This window comes from Entelurus aequoreus, linkage group LG21 (genome assembly GCF_033978785.1).
Source record: "Entelurus aequoreus isolate RoL-2023_Sb linkage group LG21, RoL_Eaeq_v1.1, whole genome shotgun sequence".
NCBI lineage: Eukaryota > Metazoa > Chordata > Actinopteri > Syngnathiformes > Syngnathidae > Entelurus > Entelurus aequoreus.
This window is the reverse complement of record NC_084751.1, coordinates 7,381,985-7,401,991: the sequence shown is the minus strand read 5'-3', so window position 1 is coordinate 7,401,991 and position 20,007 is coordinate 7,381,985. Positions and strand designations below refer to the sequence as shown.

Genomic DNA, 20,007 nt, shown 5'->3' with positions numbered 1-20,007 from the left:
CGATACATGGCTCATCATAACATTGATATCACAGTGGAGACTACAGATCAACCCATATGGTTTTTCAGGGACGATACTGATTTTTCATTGTCAAGGAGGCCGATAAGCAATATTTGGAGGTGATATTAATTTGCAGTAACATTTATTTAAATGGACAAGGCTTGAATTATTTTGAATCGGGGGCCAAATTTAGAGAAAAAAATGTGTCTGGGGGACGGTATATCTATTTTTAGGAACACTAATACAAAGCCCCACAATTAGGGATGTCCGATAATGGCTTTTTGCCGATATCCGATATGCCGATATTGTCCAACTCTTTAATTACCGATACCGATATCAACCGATATATACAGTCGTGGAATTAACACATTATTATGCCTAATTTGGACAACCAGGTATGGTGAAGATAAGGTACTTTTTTTAAAAAATGAATCAAATAAAATAAGATAAATAAATTAAAAAACATTTTCTTGAATAAAAAAGAAAGTAAAACAATATAAAAACAGTTACATAGAAACTAGTAATTAATGAAAATTTGTAAAATTAACTGTTAATGGTTAGTATTATTAGTGGAGCAGCAGCACGCACAATCATGTGTGCTTACGGACTGTATCCCTGCAGACTGTATTGATATATATTGATATATAATGTAGGAACCAGAATATTAATAACAGAAAGAAACAACCCTTTTGTGTGAATGAGTGTGAATGGGGTGGGTTGGTGCACTAATTGTAAGTGTATCTTGTGTTTTTTATGTGGATTTAATTACAAAAAAAAAAACGATACTGATACCCACAATAGTGTCTGATTGAATGCTCCCCAAACAATTTAGTGGAATAGCCTTCATTTCTAAGAACAAGAATAGACTGTCGAGTTTCAGATGAAAATTCTCTTTTTCTGGCCATTTTGAGCGTTTAATTGACCCCGCAAATGTGATGCTCCAGAAACTCAATCTGCTCAAAGGAAGGTCAGTTTTGTAGCTTCTGTAACGAGCTAAAGTGTTTTCAGATGTGTGAACATGATTGCACAAGGGTTTTCTAATCATCAATTAGCCTTCTGAGCCAATGAGCAAACACATTGTACCATTAGAACACTGGAGTGATAGTTGCTGGAAATGGGCCTCTATACACCTATGTAGATATTGCACCAAAAAGCAGACATTTGCAGCTAGAATAGTCATTTACCACATTAGCAATGTATAGAGTGTATTTCTTTCAAGTTAAGACTAGTTTAAAGTTATCTTCATTGAAAAGTACAGTGCTTTTCCTTCAAAAATAAGGACATTTCAATGTGACCCCAAACTTTTGAACGGTAGTGTATATATACATATACACGTTTAATATCGCAATAGTTTTCCATATATGGTCACTCCTAACATCCAATATGAGAAACACGGCCGCCACGTTTGCTTGGCCACACGGCTAAATATACCGGTACCTCAACTTAAAGAGTGTTTTGAGATAAGAGCTGCCTGTGGGCTAATTGTTATGCTTTAAATTGCAAGCACATGCGTGATCTAGCAGCCTTCCCACCACTCGTGGGCGCAGCGCATGTCACCCCGCAAAACACCCGGTCGTACGTGCGAGCAGCAGCTCACAGCAACAGATGGACACCACTTTGTTTTTCCAAGCGTGGTGGTGAAGAAAGTGAGTGTGGAGGACAGTGCTGAAAAGACGAAGTGGACGATATTTACAGAATTAAAGAAAGAAATCATCAAAAAGATGAGAGCGTGTAGCTAGCTAACTTGGTGGAGCGTAGCACTGAGTCCATAACAACAGCCAAGGATGTTTCAATCATTTCTAAACATTTATCCAGGAAAATATGGAGAAGCTGCTGGAGGGACATAACGTAGAAGTCCACTCATCAAAGTAAATATTATTACTTTATAAAACTCTGTACTTGTTTGTAGTAATGTTATGTTACATGTTGAAATTGTACTGCAATGGACGACCTTCATTTGAGGTGTTGTCAGTTAAGAATTCCAATTAAGCTGCTAAGGTAGGTACTACTGTACAAGTCTCACCTTCTTTAGTGCACTGAAGATCCTGCGGTGGGTGTCCTGGTTCTTGTCGCAGGGTTTGTCCTGAGGGGGTCTGACGGGCCCTGCAGCCACCACCATGAGGTCGTCCTCACAGAAGCTGAGGACGTCTGCAGACATGGAGGTGCGTTCACATCCTGACATGCTCCTGACGTCTTCCTTGGTGCTCACCTGTCCTGCTGTCCTGCTTCTGATGGTTGACCTTGCTGCGCTTGGCGGGCGGTCTCTCCTGCCCGTCGCAGTCGGCAGTGGGCGGAGAGTCGTGCGACTCCTCCACGGCGACCAGCAGCGACTCCATGGCCTTCTTCACCTTCCTCCTGGCTTTGGGCCGGCAGTCGTCGTCGCTGTTGGCGGCCCCGTCGCCGTCGCTCATGTCGTCGAAACCAAAGTACTGGATTTTGTAATGGGACGAGCCGTCTAAGGCGTCGTCTTCCTGATGGGTGTCCGCGTCTTCGAAGCCAAACATGTCCACGTTGCATGTCGTCTTTGGTCTGGACTGGTCCTGGCTAAAAGTGCGGAGAAACAAGTACATGGCATTATTCCAGAACGATGACTCTCAAACGCCATCGAAGAAGTCTGTAATGTTACAGTGGCCAAACATATGGAACATTCTCTGCCTTGTTAATGAATACTTTGGCCTACTACGCTACTGGAGAGCCAAGTGTTTTCTGAGACCCACTGTTGGAGAACACAGACATAACAGGCCTGCAATCAATGTTCCCTCAAATTTTGCATGTGTCCGAGCTCGGGTTGCAAAGTTTCCGGTAAATCTCCGGAAAGTTTCCGGAAATTTACCACGGGAAGTTAAGCTCGGGAAGTGTGGAAATGTTGACCATTTTTTGATAATTCAAAGTTGGACACCGTCCATGGGATTTAATGGGAATATATGGGAATGAATGGGGAATTCCAATAATGATATATTATTGGGCACTTGTCTATATGCTGCTGCATCTTTGTGGCATACCTGACGTAGCTCTTTGCACAGTATTTGCAAATGTCTCACCGCCTTTCCGCCTACATTGGTTGGGGTGAAATGTCTCCACACATCATACGTGGCATTATTCTGTTTGTATTTATTTATTCTTGTAAAACTCTTAATGCAATGCCACACACAGATATAAATAGTCAGCTAAACAATTGGAGTAGTCTTTAAACATATGTTACTGATGGACACATGAATAGAAATAGGCTAGATCAGGGGTCACCAACGCGGTGCCCGCGGGCACCAGGTAGCCCGTACGGACCAGATGAGTAGCCCGCTGGCCTGGTCTAAAAATAGCTCAAATAGCAGCACTTACCAGTGAGCTGCCTCTATTTTTTAAATGTTATTTATTTACTAGCAAGCTGGTCTCGCTTTGCCCGACATTTTTAATTCTAAGAGAGACAAAACTCAAAAAGAATTTGAAAATCCAAGAAAATATTTTAAAGACTTGGTCTTCACTTGTTTAAATAAATTCATTAACTTTTTTACTTTGCTTCTTACAACTTTCAGAAAGACAATTTTAGAGAAAAAATACAACCTTAAAAATGATTTTAGGATTTTTAAACACATATACCTTTTTACCTTTTAAATTCCTTCCTCTTCTTTCCTGAAAATTTAAATCAATGTTCAAGTATTTTTTTTTTTTTTTAATTGTAAAGAATAATAAATACATTTTAATTTAATTCTTCATTTTAGCTTCTGTTTTTTCGACGAAGAGTATTTGTGAAATATTTCTTCAAACTTGTTATGATTAAAATTCAAAAAAATTATTCTGGCAAATCTAGAAAACCTGTAGAATTAAATTTAAATCTTATTTCAAAGTATTTTGAATTTATTTTAAAATTTTTGTTCTGGAAAATCTAGAAGAAATAATGATTTGTCTTTGTTAGAAATATAGCTTGGTCCAATTTGTTATATATTCTAACAAAGTGTAGACTGGATTTTAACCTATTTAAAACATGTCATCAAAATTCTCAAATTAATCTTAATCAGGAAAAATTACTAATGATGTTCCATAAATTCTTTTTTTTAAGTTTTTCTCTTCTTTTTTTCGGTTGAATTTTGAATTTTAAAGAGTTAAATTGAAGATAAACTATGTTTCAAAATGTAATTGTCATTTTTTTCGGGTTTTCTCCTCTTTTAAACTGTTCAATTAAGTGTAAATATCATTAATTATTAATAATAACATAGAGTTAAAGGTAAATTGAGCAAATTGGCTATTTCTGGCAATTTATTTAAGTGTGTATCAAACTGGTAGCCCTTCACATTAATCACTACCCAAGAAGTAGCTCTTGCTTTCAAAAAGGTTGGTGACCCCTGGGCTAGATGAATAAATGAACAGTCAATCAGCATGCTAAATCAAACTATAAGTTACATTCTTGTATGACAACAGAATGGCTAGAAGAAGAGAAGGCGGAGGAAACTACACCTTTTCATTTAGTAGTTGCTGCTTGAACTTTACACATCACAAAAAAGGTCAATTCAGATCGCTAACATTGTTAGCATAAATGAATGGGATTTAACATAGAGAAAATTAGCATCATCATATTTTGGGTTCATTATGAGACTGTGGTTGTACATAAGCCTAGCTAGCTAGAGATATTGGCCCCAAAATCATGGAACAAGTACAGGAACAGCTAGCTAGCTTGAGTGGAAGTCTGCTGGAGTAGTCTAGTCATACAGTAACAAGCAATTACACCTCTATTACACTTAAATACCATAGATCAAATATATTTACCCCAGTAATATCATCAACACTTGCCTGACTGGATGAAGTCCTTGGGCTCAAATACTAGTGTGGCCTCAATAGCCCTGCTGTAGTGTGTAGCATGCTGGGAATTATCTGCGCATGTGATGGAGGAATGCACAGTGCAGGGTTGAAATTCTACTGAATTACATTAAATCAGGTTGTTTTAGCTAATAATCATGCTGCAAGATCTAGCATGTTGCATTCAATGTTTATTCCCATTAATTCCCATATATTCCCGTTAATTCCCATGGAAAGTTTTCAACTTTGAATATTCCCGGAATTTTGCAACCCTGGTCCGAGCAAACGCAAAAACTTCCAGAGCACACCAGCATCACACCTGTCCCAAACCTGACATCATTATTGAAGTCTCCTATCATAATAATCAAATGACAGCAGCCATTTCCATTACATTATTTTCTAACATAAGTGCCCACTTAAATTGAAAATATCAATCAATCAATGTTTATTTATACAGCCCTAAATCACAAAAGTCTCAAAGGGCTGCACAAGCCACAACGACATCCTCGGCACAGAGCCCACACTAGGCAAATAAACAAATAAACAAATCTTGTTTTTCATAATCTATGTACTCGTATGCCTGGGTGTGTACCTCTTTAAGAGATCCCATTAAGTTCCCCTTAAAACATTCACATGTTGCACAATGAAATGTAGGCGTAGGATAAAGTGTATGTTTTATTTTTAATGTTTTGCATTGTGTTTTTATGTGTGTCATGGATCCTAAGTCCTGCAATAAAGATTGATGATGATGATGATGATGTACATTCCTGTAACTTTCTGTCTGTTAAATATATCTTTTCAATGAGCATTTCTGTCATCTAGTAACAGCACTTCATGATGAATATCCATAAATGAACGTTCTTAATAAATGACAGTAGAGTAAGCACACATGTGATTAGAGAGTCAGAGTGTAACAACCTGGCATTTACACTTTACATGTAGTGTTGGAGTTGTCCCATTTTTTGTCTGGCCCTAAACGCATCAGCGGCCGTTGTACGGCACAAAATGATCAGTTTTGCTCAGTAAAAGTGATGGATGGAATTGATGTCCTCTTTAAAGCTCTCAAAAGACGTTACAATGAACAGTGTTGACCATCATTGTTTTATCCAAACATTTCCACATTTCCCAGAATTCCTGGATTCCGGGACATTTTTCCCATTCAAAATGAATTGGCCATTTTTCAAACTTCCACAATTCCCACGTTTTTCAACCGATTTAAAGCATTCCACCTCCAACACATTCCACTCATCCTGGACGTTCAAACTAATATTTTTCCAAGTTCCAAAAAATTCCAGGAAATCCCGTTCTTTCAAACACTTTTATCACCCTTTTTTCTGTCGACTACTCCTCCCACATTTTTCAACCCACTTCAACCGTTTCACCATCCAAACATTCCTCTTAATCAGGACAAAAAACAAAGTTGTACTTTGGACTGGAAAAATTCCCGGTTTTCCCGACATTCCAGGAATTCTGTAATACTATTTCTCAATAAAAAAAAATTACTACTTCAACATTTCTCGACCGTTTTGAGAAATTCCAACACCAACCATTGGACAATTCAAGTTGTTTACCATTTACAGAAGAATTCCCTCTTTTCCCGGAATCCCCAAATTTCCATGAAATTCCCATTTAAAAGAATGGGACATTTTTTCAAGTTGCACAATTCCTACATTTTTTAACCTATTCAAACCATTCCAACATCAACACATTCCACTCATCCAACTAACACTTTCCCAAGTTCCAAACCTATTTCTGGTTTTCCTGGAAATTCAAACTCTTCAAAATTCAAACCATTCCAACATTCAAACTATTCCTACATTCAAACTGTCAGCATTTCAGTACCACTTCAGCATTAGAGCATTCACACGCAATTCCTTCAGGTATTGACTCAACTAGTGTTTTTTTTCAGTTCAGATTGGATTTTATTTTGTGCGTGGCTCACATTTGATACACACAGAGAACGCGTCAGCAGTGCGCAATTGCGCAGGCACGCACCTTAGAAGGAACATTGACTGCAATGTATCTGTGGTGTTGGCTCGATGACATCATGTACAAAGTACAAATTAGCTAAAATGTTAGCATGCTAACATTAGCACGGTAACAGTAAAACAGCTAGCATACTTTTAAGATGGCACCAAGTAACAGATTCCATGGTTATTAGGCTAAAAAGTACGAAATTAGCTAAAATGTTAGCATTAAATGTTAGCATGGTAACATTAGCATGGTAACAGTGACACACCTTGCATACTTTCAAGATGGCACCAAGTAACAGAATTCATGGTTATTGGGTTAAAAAGTATGAAATTAGCTAAATTGCTTGCATAAAACGTTAGCGTGCTAATATTAACATGCTAAAAATTAGCATGCTAACATTAGCACGGTAGCAATATGTAGATATGTATATATATATATATTTATATATATATATATATATTAGGGCTGTGAATCTTTGGGTGTCCCACGATTCGATTCAATATCGATTCTTGGGGTCACGATTCGATTCAAAATCGATTTTTTTTTTTTTCAATTCAACACGATTCTCGATTCAAAAACGATTTTTTTCCCGATTAAAAAGGATTGTCTATTCATGGAATACATAGATTTCAGCAGGATCTACCCCAGTCTGCTGACATGCAAGCAGAGTAGTAGATTTTTGTTAAAAGCTTTTATAATTGTAAAGGACAATGTTTTATCCACTGATTGCAATAATGTACATTTGTGTGAACTATTAAATGAAGCAAAAATATGACTTATTTGATCTTTGTGAAAATATTGGACACAGTGTGTTGTCAAGCTTATGAGATGCGATGCAAGTGTAAGCCACTGTCACACTATTGTTCTTTTTTTTTATAAATGTCTAATGATAATGTCAATGAGGGATTTTTAATCACTGCTATGTTGAAATTGTAACTAATATTGATACTGTTGTTGATAATATTCATTTTTGTTTCACTACTTTTGGTTTGTTCAGTGTGGTGTTTGTGTCTCCTCTCAATTGCTCTGTTTATTGCACTTCTGAGTGTTGCTGGCTCGGCTTTGCTTTTGGAATTGGATTGCATTGTTATGGTATTGCTGTGTATGGTTTTGTTGGATTGATTCATTCAAAAGAAATAAAAAAATTCAAAAAAATATATAAATATAAAAAAATAATTTACCGTAAAAAAAAAAAAAACGATTTTCTAAAAATGAGAATTGATTCTGAAACGCACAACGTGAGAATTGCGATTCAAATTCGAAGCGATTTTTTACCACACCCCTAATATATATATATATACACACACACATTTTTTTTATATATACACACACATATGTATATACACGTTTACATACAAGCGCGCGCGCACACACACACACACACACACACACACACACACACACACACACACACACACACACACACACACACACACACACACACACACACACACACACACACACACACACACACACACACACACACACACACACACACACACACACACACACACACACACACACACACACACACACACACACACACTTCCCCCTAAATATGCCTTAAGTGTAGCACGAGTGTTTTGCATTTTCACCATCATGCATTGTAGCGGATTGAAATCATTTGGAATGATGTATGGTGCTTGGTAGAGATGTCGGATAATATCGGCCTGCCGATATGATCGGCCGATATAATAATAATAATAATAATGGATTAGATTTATATAGCGCTATTCTAGACACTCAAAGCGCTTCACAGAGAAGTGAGAACCCATCATTCATTTTTACAACTCATTCATTCATCATTCATTCTCCGGTGTGAGCGGCACCGGGGGCAAGGGTGAAGTGTCCTGCCCAAGGACACAACGGTAGCGATTTTGGATGGTAAGAGGCGGGGAACGAACCTGCAACCCTCAGGTTTCTGGCACGGCCGCTCTACCCACTACGCCATGCCGCGTTAAAATGTAATATCGGAAATTATCGGTATCGGTTTTTTTATTATAGGTATCAGGTTTTTTTTTTGTTTTTTTTTTTTTTATTAAATCAACATAAATAACACAAGATACACTTACAATTAGTGCACCAACCCAAAAAACCTCCCTCCCCCATTTACACTCATTCACACAAAAGGGTTGTTTCTTTCTGTTATTAATATTCTGCTTCCTACATTATATATCAATATATATCAATACAGTCTGCAAGGGATACAGTCCGTAAGCACACATGATTGTGCGTGCTGCTGCTCCACTAATAGTACTAACCTTTAACAGTTAATTTTACTCATTTTCATTCATTACTAGTTTATATGTAACTGTTTTTATATTGTTGTACTTTCTTTTTTATTCAAGAAAATGTTTTTAATTTATCTATCTTATTTTACTAATTTTTTTAAAAAGTACCTTATCTTCACCATACCTGGTTGTCCAAATAAGGCATAATAATGTGTTAATTCCACGACTGCATATATCGGTTGGTATCGGTAATTAAAGAGTTGGACAATATCGGAATATAGGATATCGGCAAAAAGCCATTATCGGACATCCCTCGTGCTTGGACATTGTTTCATAATATCCACAAAGTTCAGTCAACAGGTTGTGTTACGTACCACAGTGTGTTGACTTTTTGTGTCGGTTGCAGTTGTTTTGCACCATGAGTGGGAAAAGTTGTTTGGATTGGATCATAGAAGTTCTACCATGAATTGATTAACGTGGACTTAAACAAGTTGAAAAACTTTTTGGGGTGTTACCATTTAGTGGTCAATTGTAGGGAATATGTGCTGTACTGTGCAATCTACTAATACAAGTCTCAATCAATCAATCAAAAGTAAAATGTTGTGCATCATACACTTCAAGGGACAATTCATCGTCATCGACCTGCTTTTCTCACGTTGTCCACTAGATGGCGACCCATTTGCAGCGATCAGATATTTAGAATGAAGTTGGCAGGCTAAAAGGACCTCCCACCGCCACCCGCTTCGCTTCAACATTCTTGTATCAGCTCAGCCTGGCGACAGGAAGCACGTGTAGGTGAGTGGTTGTACCTGATGGTTTGTTGCTCCATCTTCTTGCGCTGCCATGCCGCGTCCACCTGCTCCGTGGCACCGCCGCCGCCGCCACTAGAGGGAGCCGCCTCCTCCCTGCTGCCGCCCTGAATGGTGACGGTGCACATGGAGACGGAGGACGGGTGGAGCACGGTGTAGTCCCTGGTCCTGGTCTTGTCAGCGCTGCTAGAGAGAGCGTCTGGAGCCACAATGCTGCTGGCAAAGGGGGCGGAGTCTTTGGAGGAGGGCTGCTTGCTGGGCCTCCGGTACGTCCGACAGTTTGAGTTCCTCACAAGCGACGACGACGTCTGAGAATAATCGGACGTCTCCAAGCTGAACTGAAGGTCGCTGTCCAGACCCTGGCTCCCTGCGGGGCTGCGCAGTCCAGGAGGCGAGGGCAGCTTCTGGTGGCGGTTGTTCAACGGCTCGCAGACGCCCGCCGGAGTCCAGGAGAGCGAGGGGGCGGGGTTACGCGGCTCCTGGCTGGGCGACGGCGGTCGCAGGCCCATGAGGGAGTCCCAGGAGCTGTAGGCGCAGTCGGCCTTGGACGTGGTCTTCAGGGTGGTGGTTTGCGCCAGAGGCTTCTGGTCGCGCTCGGAGGCGTTCTGGTACCAGGAGTAGCTGTGGTGCTGCTCTGAAGACGAACACCAGTTCTGGAAATGTTCTGCTGAAATGGGACAACAGGATCGGAGACGTTATTCAAGGAATAGGTCTGCACGATTAATCAGGACCGTGATTTAGTCTGCTATGATGAAATAAGGATGATGGTTGAACAAGCAGGCTTTGCAACACCTTCACAACCACCAGGGGGCAGCAGAGGTCCGTAGTCACGTGTGAGTGACGGAGTGGTCTGAAGCAGATGGCGCTAATATTTCATATTTTGAAATATATTATTAGGGTCCGCCAGTAACCTGTACAAAGGACTCCCACAGGGAGTCCTTTGTACAGGTTACAAAGGAACCTATTGAATTTGTAAGGTTTTATTATTCTTCTTTATTATTAGGAAGAAAACTGCCTCTAACTCCCAGTACGAATGTCGTAGAAACATGAAACAAAAAGCTCTATGTAGGTCTTACTTAGACCTACTTTTCATTAATTAATTTCTTCGGGCAAAAATTAACAGGAAGATGGCAATTCCCCGTTCAAGACTAAAAATGACTAAAAACACTCATTTTTGCTTTTTGACCTCTAATTTGACCCCCTTAAAATACTTCAAAACTCACCAAACTTCTCACACACATCGGGACTGGTGGAAATTGCGATCTAAAAAAAAAACCGAACCCCAAAACTCAAAATTGTGCTCTACATAATTTTTGAATAAAACAGAGACAAAACTGCTCCCCAGAGGAAAACTCAGACAAAACTGCTTGTAACTTCCGGTAGGAACATCTTAGAGACATGAAACAAAAACCTCTACGTAGGTCTCACCTAGACCTACATTTCATAGATTGACATCCTTCAGCAAAAATCAACAGGAAGTTTGCTATTTCTCCTTCAAAACTAAATTTTTGTTACAACCGGTCACCAAACATTAAACGTTATCTCCTCTGAGCGCGTTTGTCGTTTCGGCTTCAAACTGCTACAGGAGAGAGATTGAACCCTTCTGATTAAAAGTTGCGTACGGCGTTTTGATACGTGCTACCGTTTTGATTTTACGAGCCTTCAAAGACCCGCAGCACTAAAGTTGCTCCGCTGCTGTGATTTTGCGCGCCTTCAAAGAAAACAACCACCTAGGAAAAAGACAGAGACACAACTTCCTCTAACTCCCAGTACGAATATCGTAGAGACACGAAACAAAAACCTCTGTGTAGGTCTCACTCAGGACTACCACTGGACAAAAGTATTGGGACACCTAGGACTAGCACCTGCCAAAATGCGGACCCGACCAACGCTGCTTGCAGCTTTAATTATTTATGTTTTTATTGGTAATGAATGGAAATGTTACATTTATCATCACCATTACTTTCAATTGTTTGTTTAAAACAAAGCCAATAGTACACAATAACTTAAAAGTCAAAACTACTGCGTACTACTCTTTGAAATCCCTCGCTTTTTGCCCTCAAAGTCTCTTTGTGTGCAAGAAATTATTCCCGGAGTTTATCGTGCTTTTCGCACTCTCCTATATATAAGCCCCTCCCACTAAATTTTAGAAGGAAAATATATACATTTCCATATATTAGCCGCACCCGACTATAAGCCGCAGATATATAAGTAAGTTATTTACAAAGAAATATTCTGTAAATGTTTATTTACGTACCTTAATTGTTAAAACAGCAGATCCTACAAAACAGAAGTCATGGTCATGGAGCCACTAGCTGCGCAAGCTAGCTCTCCAATCGGCTAAACATACTCAATCATTTCACGGTGACGTTTTGGTGAATTTACTGAGGAATTTGTGAAAGTGAAGGAATATAAAAAGAATGCCATTGTAAGTTAATAATACTAACACAGGCACTCATAAATCTGTTAGCATATTAGCTAATGCTAACAAAACGCTAGCTTGATTACATCACAATAGCAGGTAGAAATATGCATGAAAACACTCCTACAGACATCACACATGGGATGGTGTTGTAAGTAAGAATTGTGTTAGTTATATTGTAAAACTTACAAATGTTACTTGGAGTGATGAATGAGGAATGCTTTCGAGCAGGAAATGGTATGGGCGTTAATCGCGGTTTTGAGGCGTTAAAACACAAAGTATATTTTCAACCCGCAACCCGTCCAAAAGATGGCGCCGTGGGTTTAATTAAAACTGTTGGACACAAAACATTATGGCCATTAGCAGGGAAAAATCCGCCAATTAGCCGCACCGTTTTATAAGCCACAAGATACAAAGCGTAGGAAAAATTATAAGCCACAAGTAGGGATGATACTCGAAACCGGTTTTCCCGGTTGTTCGATAAGAAAAGAACCGAGTCCTCGGACTCGAATCCCTTTTTGAGAACCAGTACCCGTTATCGAGACCACTATAGTAAAGAAAAGAGTTGGTTCTTTATTCGAATCCCTCGGAACGAATCCTGTCCCGACCAGAAATGCTCCGTATGACATCACAATAAATCAGTCACGTAGCTCAGTCATTAGGCGCAGATAGCGAAAGCAGGAAAACAATGCACGGGAAAAAGCGCTCCAAGGTGTAATAAAGTTCCAAACAAAAGGTATAATCCAATGAATAACTTTACAGGGAGATTTGAGCAGGGTACAAACTCATGAAGAACACTTTTACCACCCACCGGAAACATAGCAACCAGGCTAGCAACGCACCTCCTTTACGGCAGCTGGCGCAACATTCTTAAAGCAACCGCAGCACATACATATATATACAACACCGCAGCACATACATATATATACAACACCGCAGCACATACATATATATACAACACCGCAGCACATACATATATATACAACACCGCAGCACATACATATATATACAACACCGCAGCACATACATATATATACAACACCGCAGCACATACATATATATACAACACCGCAGCACATACATATATATACAACACCGCAGCACATACATATATATACAACACCGCAGCACATACATATATATACAACACCGCAGCACATACATATATATACAACACCGCAGCACATACATATATATATATACAACACCGCAGCACATACATATATATACAACACCGCAGCACATACATATATATACAACACCGCAGCACATACATATATATACAACACCGCAGCACATACATATATATACAACACATCTCCCTTTTTTAACTTTTGTTTTTCACACTGTATATGTGTTGTCTGTCTAATTATAAATAATGCAGACGAGGCGTGTTGGCGTAGTTCTTGACGTTTACTTTCACGGGTGACGACATGCAACAACACTTTTCGGGGCTACCGCGCATGCTCGTCACTCCCGTTGCATGATGGGTAGTGTAGTTGTTATATTCCCTAGCTCATAACATCTTTCCCCCTATAAAGAAATAATGTTAACTCAATAAAGTGCATTTCTTTTTTTAGCTTTAACTTTTCATTTTTTAGCATTGTAACCACACTTGCAAACAACTTTTCTCTTCATAGAATTTTCTTTCTTTCTTTAAAGTGCAAAAATGTCAAAGCATCATAACACACAGTTATGTCAAATAGCAGCAGAATTGCACTTTTTGGAGAGCTGTATTATTTCCACTTTTGTGCCCAAGGGACTGATTTTATTTAACACTATATTATTATTTATACACCTATAGTGATCACAGAGACAGCTTGTTTTTGTGTTACTGTATATATTTGTTTTTCTGAAAAATCCCACTTAATATACTTTGGGTAACAACAGTCAATGTTTATTTATTTTATTTTATTTTTTTAGGGGGGTAACAGTCAATATTTATTTATTTATTAGATTAAATTGTTTTCTTATATGATAAAAGTGAGCTTTTGTTAAACCAAATATTGTGTGTTTTTTTCCATATACTACAACCTATCTGGACTCCATAAGAGAATCGATAAGGAATCGGTTCGATAAGAGGATTCGATAATAGGCTCGGACTCGATAATTTCTTATCAAACATCATCCCTAGCCACAAGATACAAAGCGTAGGAAAAAAGTAACGGCTTATAGTCGGGAACTTATGGTATAAACAAAGTGAAAATGTAAATACGGATTATATTTATTATTAATTTTAAAATACATAGTATTTGCTGATGTAGTACAGTTGTAGCGGGAAAAAAACAAAAACAAAGGCCAATATCGTTCAAAAAAGAGGCCGATACTGATGTGTCAAAATGCCAAATTTCGGTGGTGGATAATGGGTTGCTTAGCTGGGATTGTCCCAGCATGATGAAGGATTAAAATAGGCCATATTTCAATTCCTGCCCCTTTAAGAGAGAAAGTGGATCCAGATGTTACCTTGGCTGCTGTTGAAGAACGGACTGGTGTCCTCGCTCAGTCCCGACTGCTTCCTGGCAGGCCGTGACGTCTCCTGCGTGGAGGCATGAAGTCCTTCGTGGAAGTTGGACCAGCTCCTGGAGTCCACAGAGATCTTCTCCGCCTTGGCAGGGGACGACTTGCTGCTGCGAGAGGACACCGGCTTGGACTCCTCGTCGCTGTCAAAGCCGAAGGGGTCGTCCGAGTCGTCCCCGCAGGGCCGGGCTCTCTTGTGGACGTCCAGGACCGAGGCGCTGTTGGGAGCGCCGGCGCGCTTGGAGCCCACCTTGGCCTTGTAGGTGGTGGCCCCCCATTTTGTGCTCAGGGTGCCCCTCTTGGTGGACAGGACTTCATCAAACTTGGACGTGCTCTCTCCTCCCTTGCGGCTGTAGGTTTTACCAAATCTGGATGTCATCGTTGCGTCTGGCTCATATTTTCTGAACAGAGAGCGAGAAGAAGCGACGTGAGAATAAATCCTTCTTCAAGAGTAGTTTGTAGACACCACGCTACTGCCCTTTCAAAATCCTCACAATATTGCCGCATCACACCAAAGCTTGGTGAGTGCAGCTCTTCTCTGAACATCAAAATCTGTCCATAACTTTTTGAGTTATGTTGCTAACATACAAACCCTGGCGAAAGCGTGCGGTGGTAGCACGGACACTGCACACCGCGGGGAATACCAGTAATATGACCAGCTACTTGATAGACCGTCACCCCAGGAATATACCAGATTTCCAGACTATAGAGCGCACCAGGATATAAGCCGCACCTGCTGAATCTTTGGGAAAAAATAATTGTTTTCCATATATTAGCAGCACCGGACTATAAGTGGCAGATATATATGTTGTGAAATGAGTTATTTACACAGAAATGTTTACTCACATATCTTAATTGTTGCCAAACGGTGCCTCTAACAAGGCAGTAAAACGGCTGATCAAACAAAACAGAAGTCGTCATGCCAGCTCTCCAATCACCTAAACCAACTCAATTACTTTTTTTATGCTAACATAAACATGTTAAAGGGGAACAACTAGCCTATTTCTAAGATGACAAAACCATTCCCAGTAACAAAAATCCATGATTATTAATCTAATTTTGCTATTTTTGTCCGTGATGTGTAATGTGTATTGTTTAAATGTACGGTCAGTGGAAATGAATTTCCCCACGGGGACCAATAAATCGAAATCTAAGAACAAAATCAGCTATTATGCTAGCTAAAAATGTTACCGTGTTATTGTTAGCATGCTAACATTAACAGGGGAAGAGCTAGCATACTTCTAAAATGAGGCCCAATAACAAAATCAATGATTATTAGTTTAAAAAGAACAAAATTAGCTAAAATGCTAGCAAAAAAAACGTTACCGTCTTATTATTACCATGCTAACAGGGGAACAGCTAGCATACTTCTAAAATGGGGCCAAATAACAAAATCAATTATTAGTTTAAAAAGAACAAATTTAGGTAAAATGCTAGCAAAAAGTGTTACCGTGTAATTGTTAGCATGCTAACATTAAATGCTGACAGAGGAACAGCTACCATACTTCTAAGATGGTGCTAAGTAAAAAAAAATCCATAATTATTTAATTAAAGAGAACCAAATTAGCTAAAATGCTGGCAAAAATGCTAGCATACTTCAAAGATAACACAATAACTCCACGGTGACGTTTTGGTGAATTTACTGAGGAATTTGTGAAAGTGAAACAATACAATAAGAATGTTATTGTAAATTAATAATACTAACACAGACACTCGTAAACGTGTTAGCATATTAGCTAATGCTAACAACGCTATCTTGATTACATTATGATAGCAGGTAGAAATATGCATGGAAACACTCCTACAGACATCACACATGGGACGCTTTAGTAAGTAAGAATTGTTTTAGTTATATTGTAAAACTTACAAACGTTGCTTGGAGTGATGAATGAAGAATCCTTTCGACAGTTTTCTTTTGGTTTAAGGCATTAAAACAGGAAGTAGATTTTCAACCTGTAACTCCTGCAGTGAGCAAACTCGTCCAAAAGATGGCGTCATGTGTTTAATGGAAACCATTGGACACAAAACATTTTAGCTGATAGTAAAGTTCATAAATTAGCCACATCGTTTTATAACCCAGGAATTCCACTATAGTATATGTAGTATCCGGTTTACTTTCAAAATAAAACACTCCGTCTTCAAGGCGGATCGTATTTGACACTTTGAAAGGTCCTAATGGGCGGCGATCGTCATGAGGTCAACTCATCAAAGGTTTTCAGACTTAGTTTCATCTTGTTGACACAAATGGATGAGGACATGCTGAAGGAAAACAGTACAGGCGTATCCCGGGCAGCTAAATGGGGATATGGGGCCCTGTGTCAAATATCAGCAGGTATGGAAAGCAGATGACTGGTTGTGTGACCAGGGATGACGTTACTGTTGTATTTTTGTATTGGTGCAAAATATAAACCGCAGGGTTCAAAGCGTAGGAAAAAAGGCTTATTATCTGGAATGTATTGTATTTGAACCCAGTGAAGCTAAACATCAACATATACATATATATATATATACATACATATCCTTAAAACACTGGATGTTTCCACACAATTCTTTGCACCTAAAAAGCAAGCTTTCAAATTATATTGACCGTTTTTTGGTTTTTAATATGGGTTAAATATTAATAAAGTTATGACATTTTTAACAAAAAGGTCACATAGAATCTTGCGCCCCATTGACTTTTTATTGACAAACATTAGTGCATTTGTAACGCTTTTAAAAGTCCATAACTTTCTTAATATTCATCACAGGAAATGACACTCAGTGTTGCACTGGAATCGTCTTTACAAGACCTGGATGAAAATGCTGGTTTCATGTAAATAAATTATTATTTGTACATTTTACACACATACTTATGTAACAAAATAAAACATTTCAAATCACAGCAATTGTGACCAAAATGATCACGCTTGTCATTATTACAGCAACTTTGCTCAAAAAGTACTTCAACACACACTAAAATATTTTAACCAAGTTTTTAAAAAAGTAACTAAAATAAAAAAGACACAAATTATACTTTATTAGCTTTCGTAAGAGCCATACTATTTTCATGTGCCTTTTAACTTGTGAACGTCTTCAAATGTTTCTAATAAATGGAAATTGGGTGTGTTATCTTGAGCTTCACTTCCGGTTTATGTGACCTCACATGAATTCACTTCCTGTCAGTTTCAACGTGACCAAATCAATCCTTTAACCCTTGTGTGGTGTTCGGGTCTGTGGGACCCGTTTTCATTTTTTTATTAAAAGAAAAATTATACAATTAAGTACTTTTTCAAACTGAGACTCACTGACTTTGGCTCATTTTCTGTGGAGAACATATATCAGAATACATATTTAATGACCATACACCATACACCCCCCTACACATTTCTATTACATATAAGATGTCTGGGTCCACTGGACCCGGGGCTAATAGAAGTGTGGAAATTGATATTCTGTGTACCACACACACACACACACATACAGCAGGCCTAGACAGGAGGAGGACAGAGTGTAGGTACACAGAACATCAGAGGGTCAAATGTGCGAGAAAATGAGAGCAGACAGTGTTGACAAACAATGTTGCAACCTTGTGTGGGAACCGCAGGTGCAGAAACACAAAAGCAGAATCCCTGTGGGATGCAGAAACTGGCAGAGAAATTTTCCATGCAACGTTCATATTGTTGTTACTCAGCCAGCGTTTGTGGGTCTGATGGACCCGTTGCATTTTGTGTCTTTTAATGCCTCACAATCAAAGACTTTTATGTTAAAATACTGAACAGATGTTTATTGGGATAAGGTAAATATCCGTTCAGTATTTTAACATAAAAGTCTTTGATTGTGAGGCATTAAAAGCCACAAAATGCAACGGGTCCATCAGACCCACAAACGCTGGCTGAGTAACAACAATATGAACATTACACAAGGGTTCAGTGCGATATAAATATCTTAGTTGCTCAGACAGCAGCCTGCGTGGGCTATAATGTTTCTTCACGGGGAAAGAGGTTAAGGACTCTTGTTTTCACGTTAGCATTTAGGCTAGCCGGCGAGCTAACGCTAGTCGGACCATGTATTTATCAAAGTGTGGCTATCAACCACGGTTTTTACATCATTTTCATTTTAATTAGCGATTATCATTACATCTCTAACCTATACGATATCATTTATACCACGTTGGGGTTTTCTTTGGACAATACCACCTTATTATCGTGGAGTGGCCTTAATACCGCGACGAAATGGTATCGCGACATTTTGATATCGTTACAGAGTGTGGGAGATAATGCTAGTTCTTAAAAGAACAACAAATATTGTGTCATCTTATAACTTAGGTGGGTCAAAACAAAGCTAATAAATGCATCTTACCCGTGGGAAAATAAAAGGTTAATACAAGCTTATTATCAACAACAATAATAATGTTTATCCCTCAAGATGCTGAGTTGTTGACTGTTAGCTTTAGCATTAGCGCTGCTAGCCCGGAGCTAACGGCTAACAATAAGTGCGATCCGGCCGCTCCTTGTTGACAGCAGAAGACACAAGATGCATCTTTTACAAGCAGGGAGCACAAAAGTGCATTTAGAAGACTCACTTTGCCAGCTAAAGGGCCGCAGGAGGGACAAAGCAGATTCCAACTGGCATCGGAGCGGAGGCCTCAGCCCAGCATCCACCGGGCCGCACGGGTCGCCACACCAGCCCGCAGAAGAGAACACTGCCGACGCCGCCTCGCTGGACTCGAAGCGACGGTGAGCGTTCAAAATGTTTTGATGTTCAAACTAAACTGCAGACAATTTGTTTCCTGCGGCTTGTGACGGAGGTTTCCATTGCGATCAACTATACGTCAAGCTGCTGGACAACGGGACACGACCGGAAGTCGCTTCCAACGTCCTTAATAAAAGACGGCATGGAGCGTGTGCAATAAGACTCGTGAGTTACATCGATCCACAACATCAAAGAAAAACATTGATTTAAAAAATATAATTTACGGGATAACGCGGTTCAACTCCATGTCGGTAAGTTACGGTAATGTTATTGCTGTAGATTTATTTTGGTAACAACAACCGGAAGTTTTTGAGTTCAAGTTTCAACCGCGCTCATGCAGCGTTCAACGACACTCGTAAAAGTGACAATTGACATGACTTGACACAAATGATGACAATTGATAGAAAGATATCAAGTCACATTTTGCAATGACTTTTTATTCATTTTTATTCAGCGCTTCCGTACAAAGACGTACAACGTCCCGTGTGAATGTAACGTTAGACGGCGCGCACTTCTATTGTTGTGTTTGAACACA

General features: G+C 39.3%; 1 protein-coding gene across 1 annotated transcript in view; it reads right to left on the bottom strand.

The window, feature by feature from the left end:
* The window catches only part of LOC133638254 (wings apart-like protein homolog), a 34,376-nt gene extending 14,782 nt beyond the window's left edge, over nt 1-19,594 (bottom strand). Inside the window, exons 1-5 of the mRNA XM_062030677.1 lie at nt 19,303-19,594; nt 14,688-15,142; nt 9,803-10,469; nt 2,210-2,544; nt 2,024-2,148 (exon numbers count right to left, since the gene is read on the bottom strand). Of these exons, the coding sequence (XP_061886661.1) occupies nt 2,024-2,148; nt 2,210-2,544; nt 9,803-10,469; nt 14,688-15,120 (1,560 nt within the window). The 5' untranslated portion in view covers nt 15,121-15,142; nt 19,303-19,594. The remainder of the gene's footprint in view (nt 1-2,023; nt 2,149-2,209; nt 2,545-9,802; nt 10,470-14,687; nt 15,143-19,302) is intronic.
* Nucleotides 19,595-20,007: the final 413 nt, after the last annotated feature.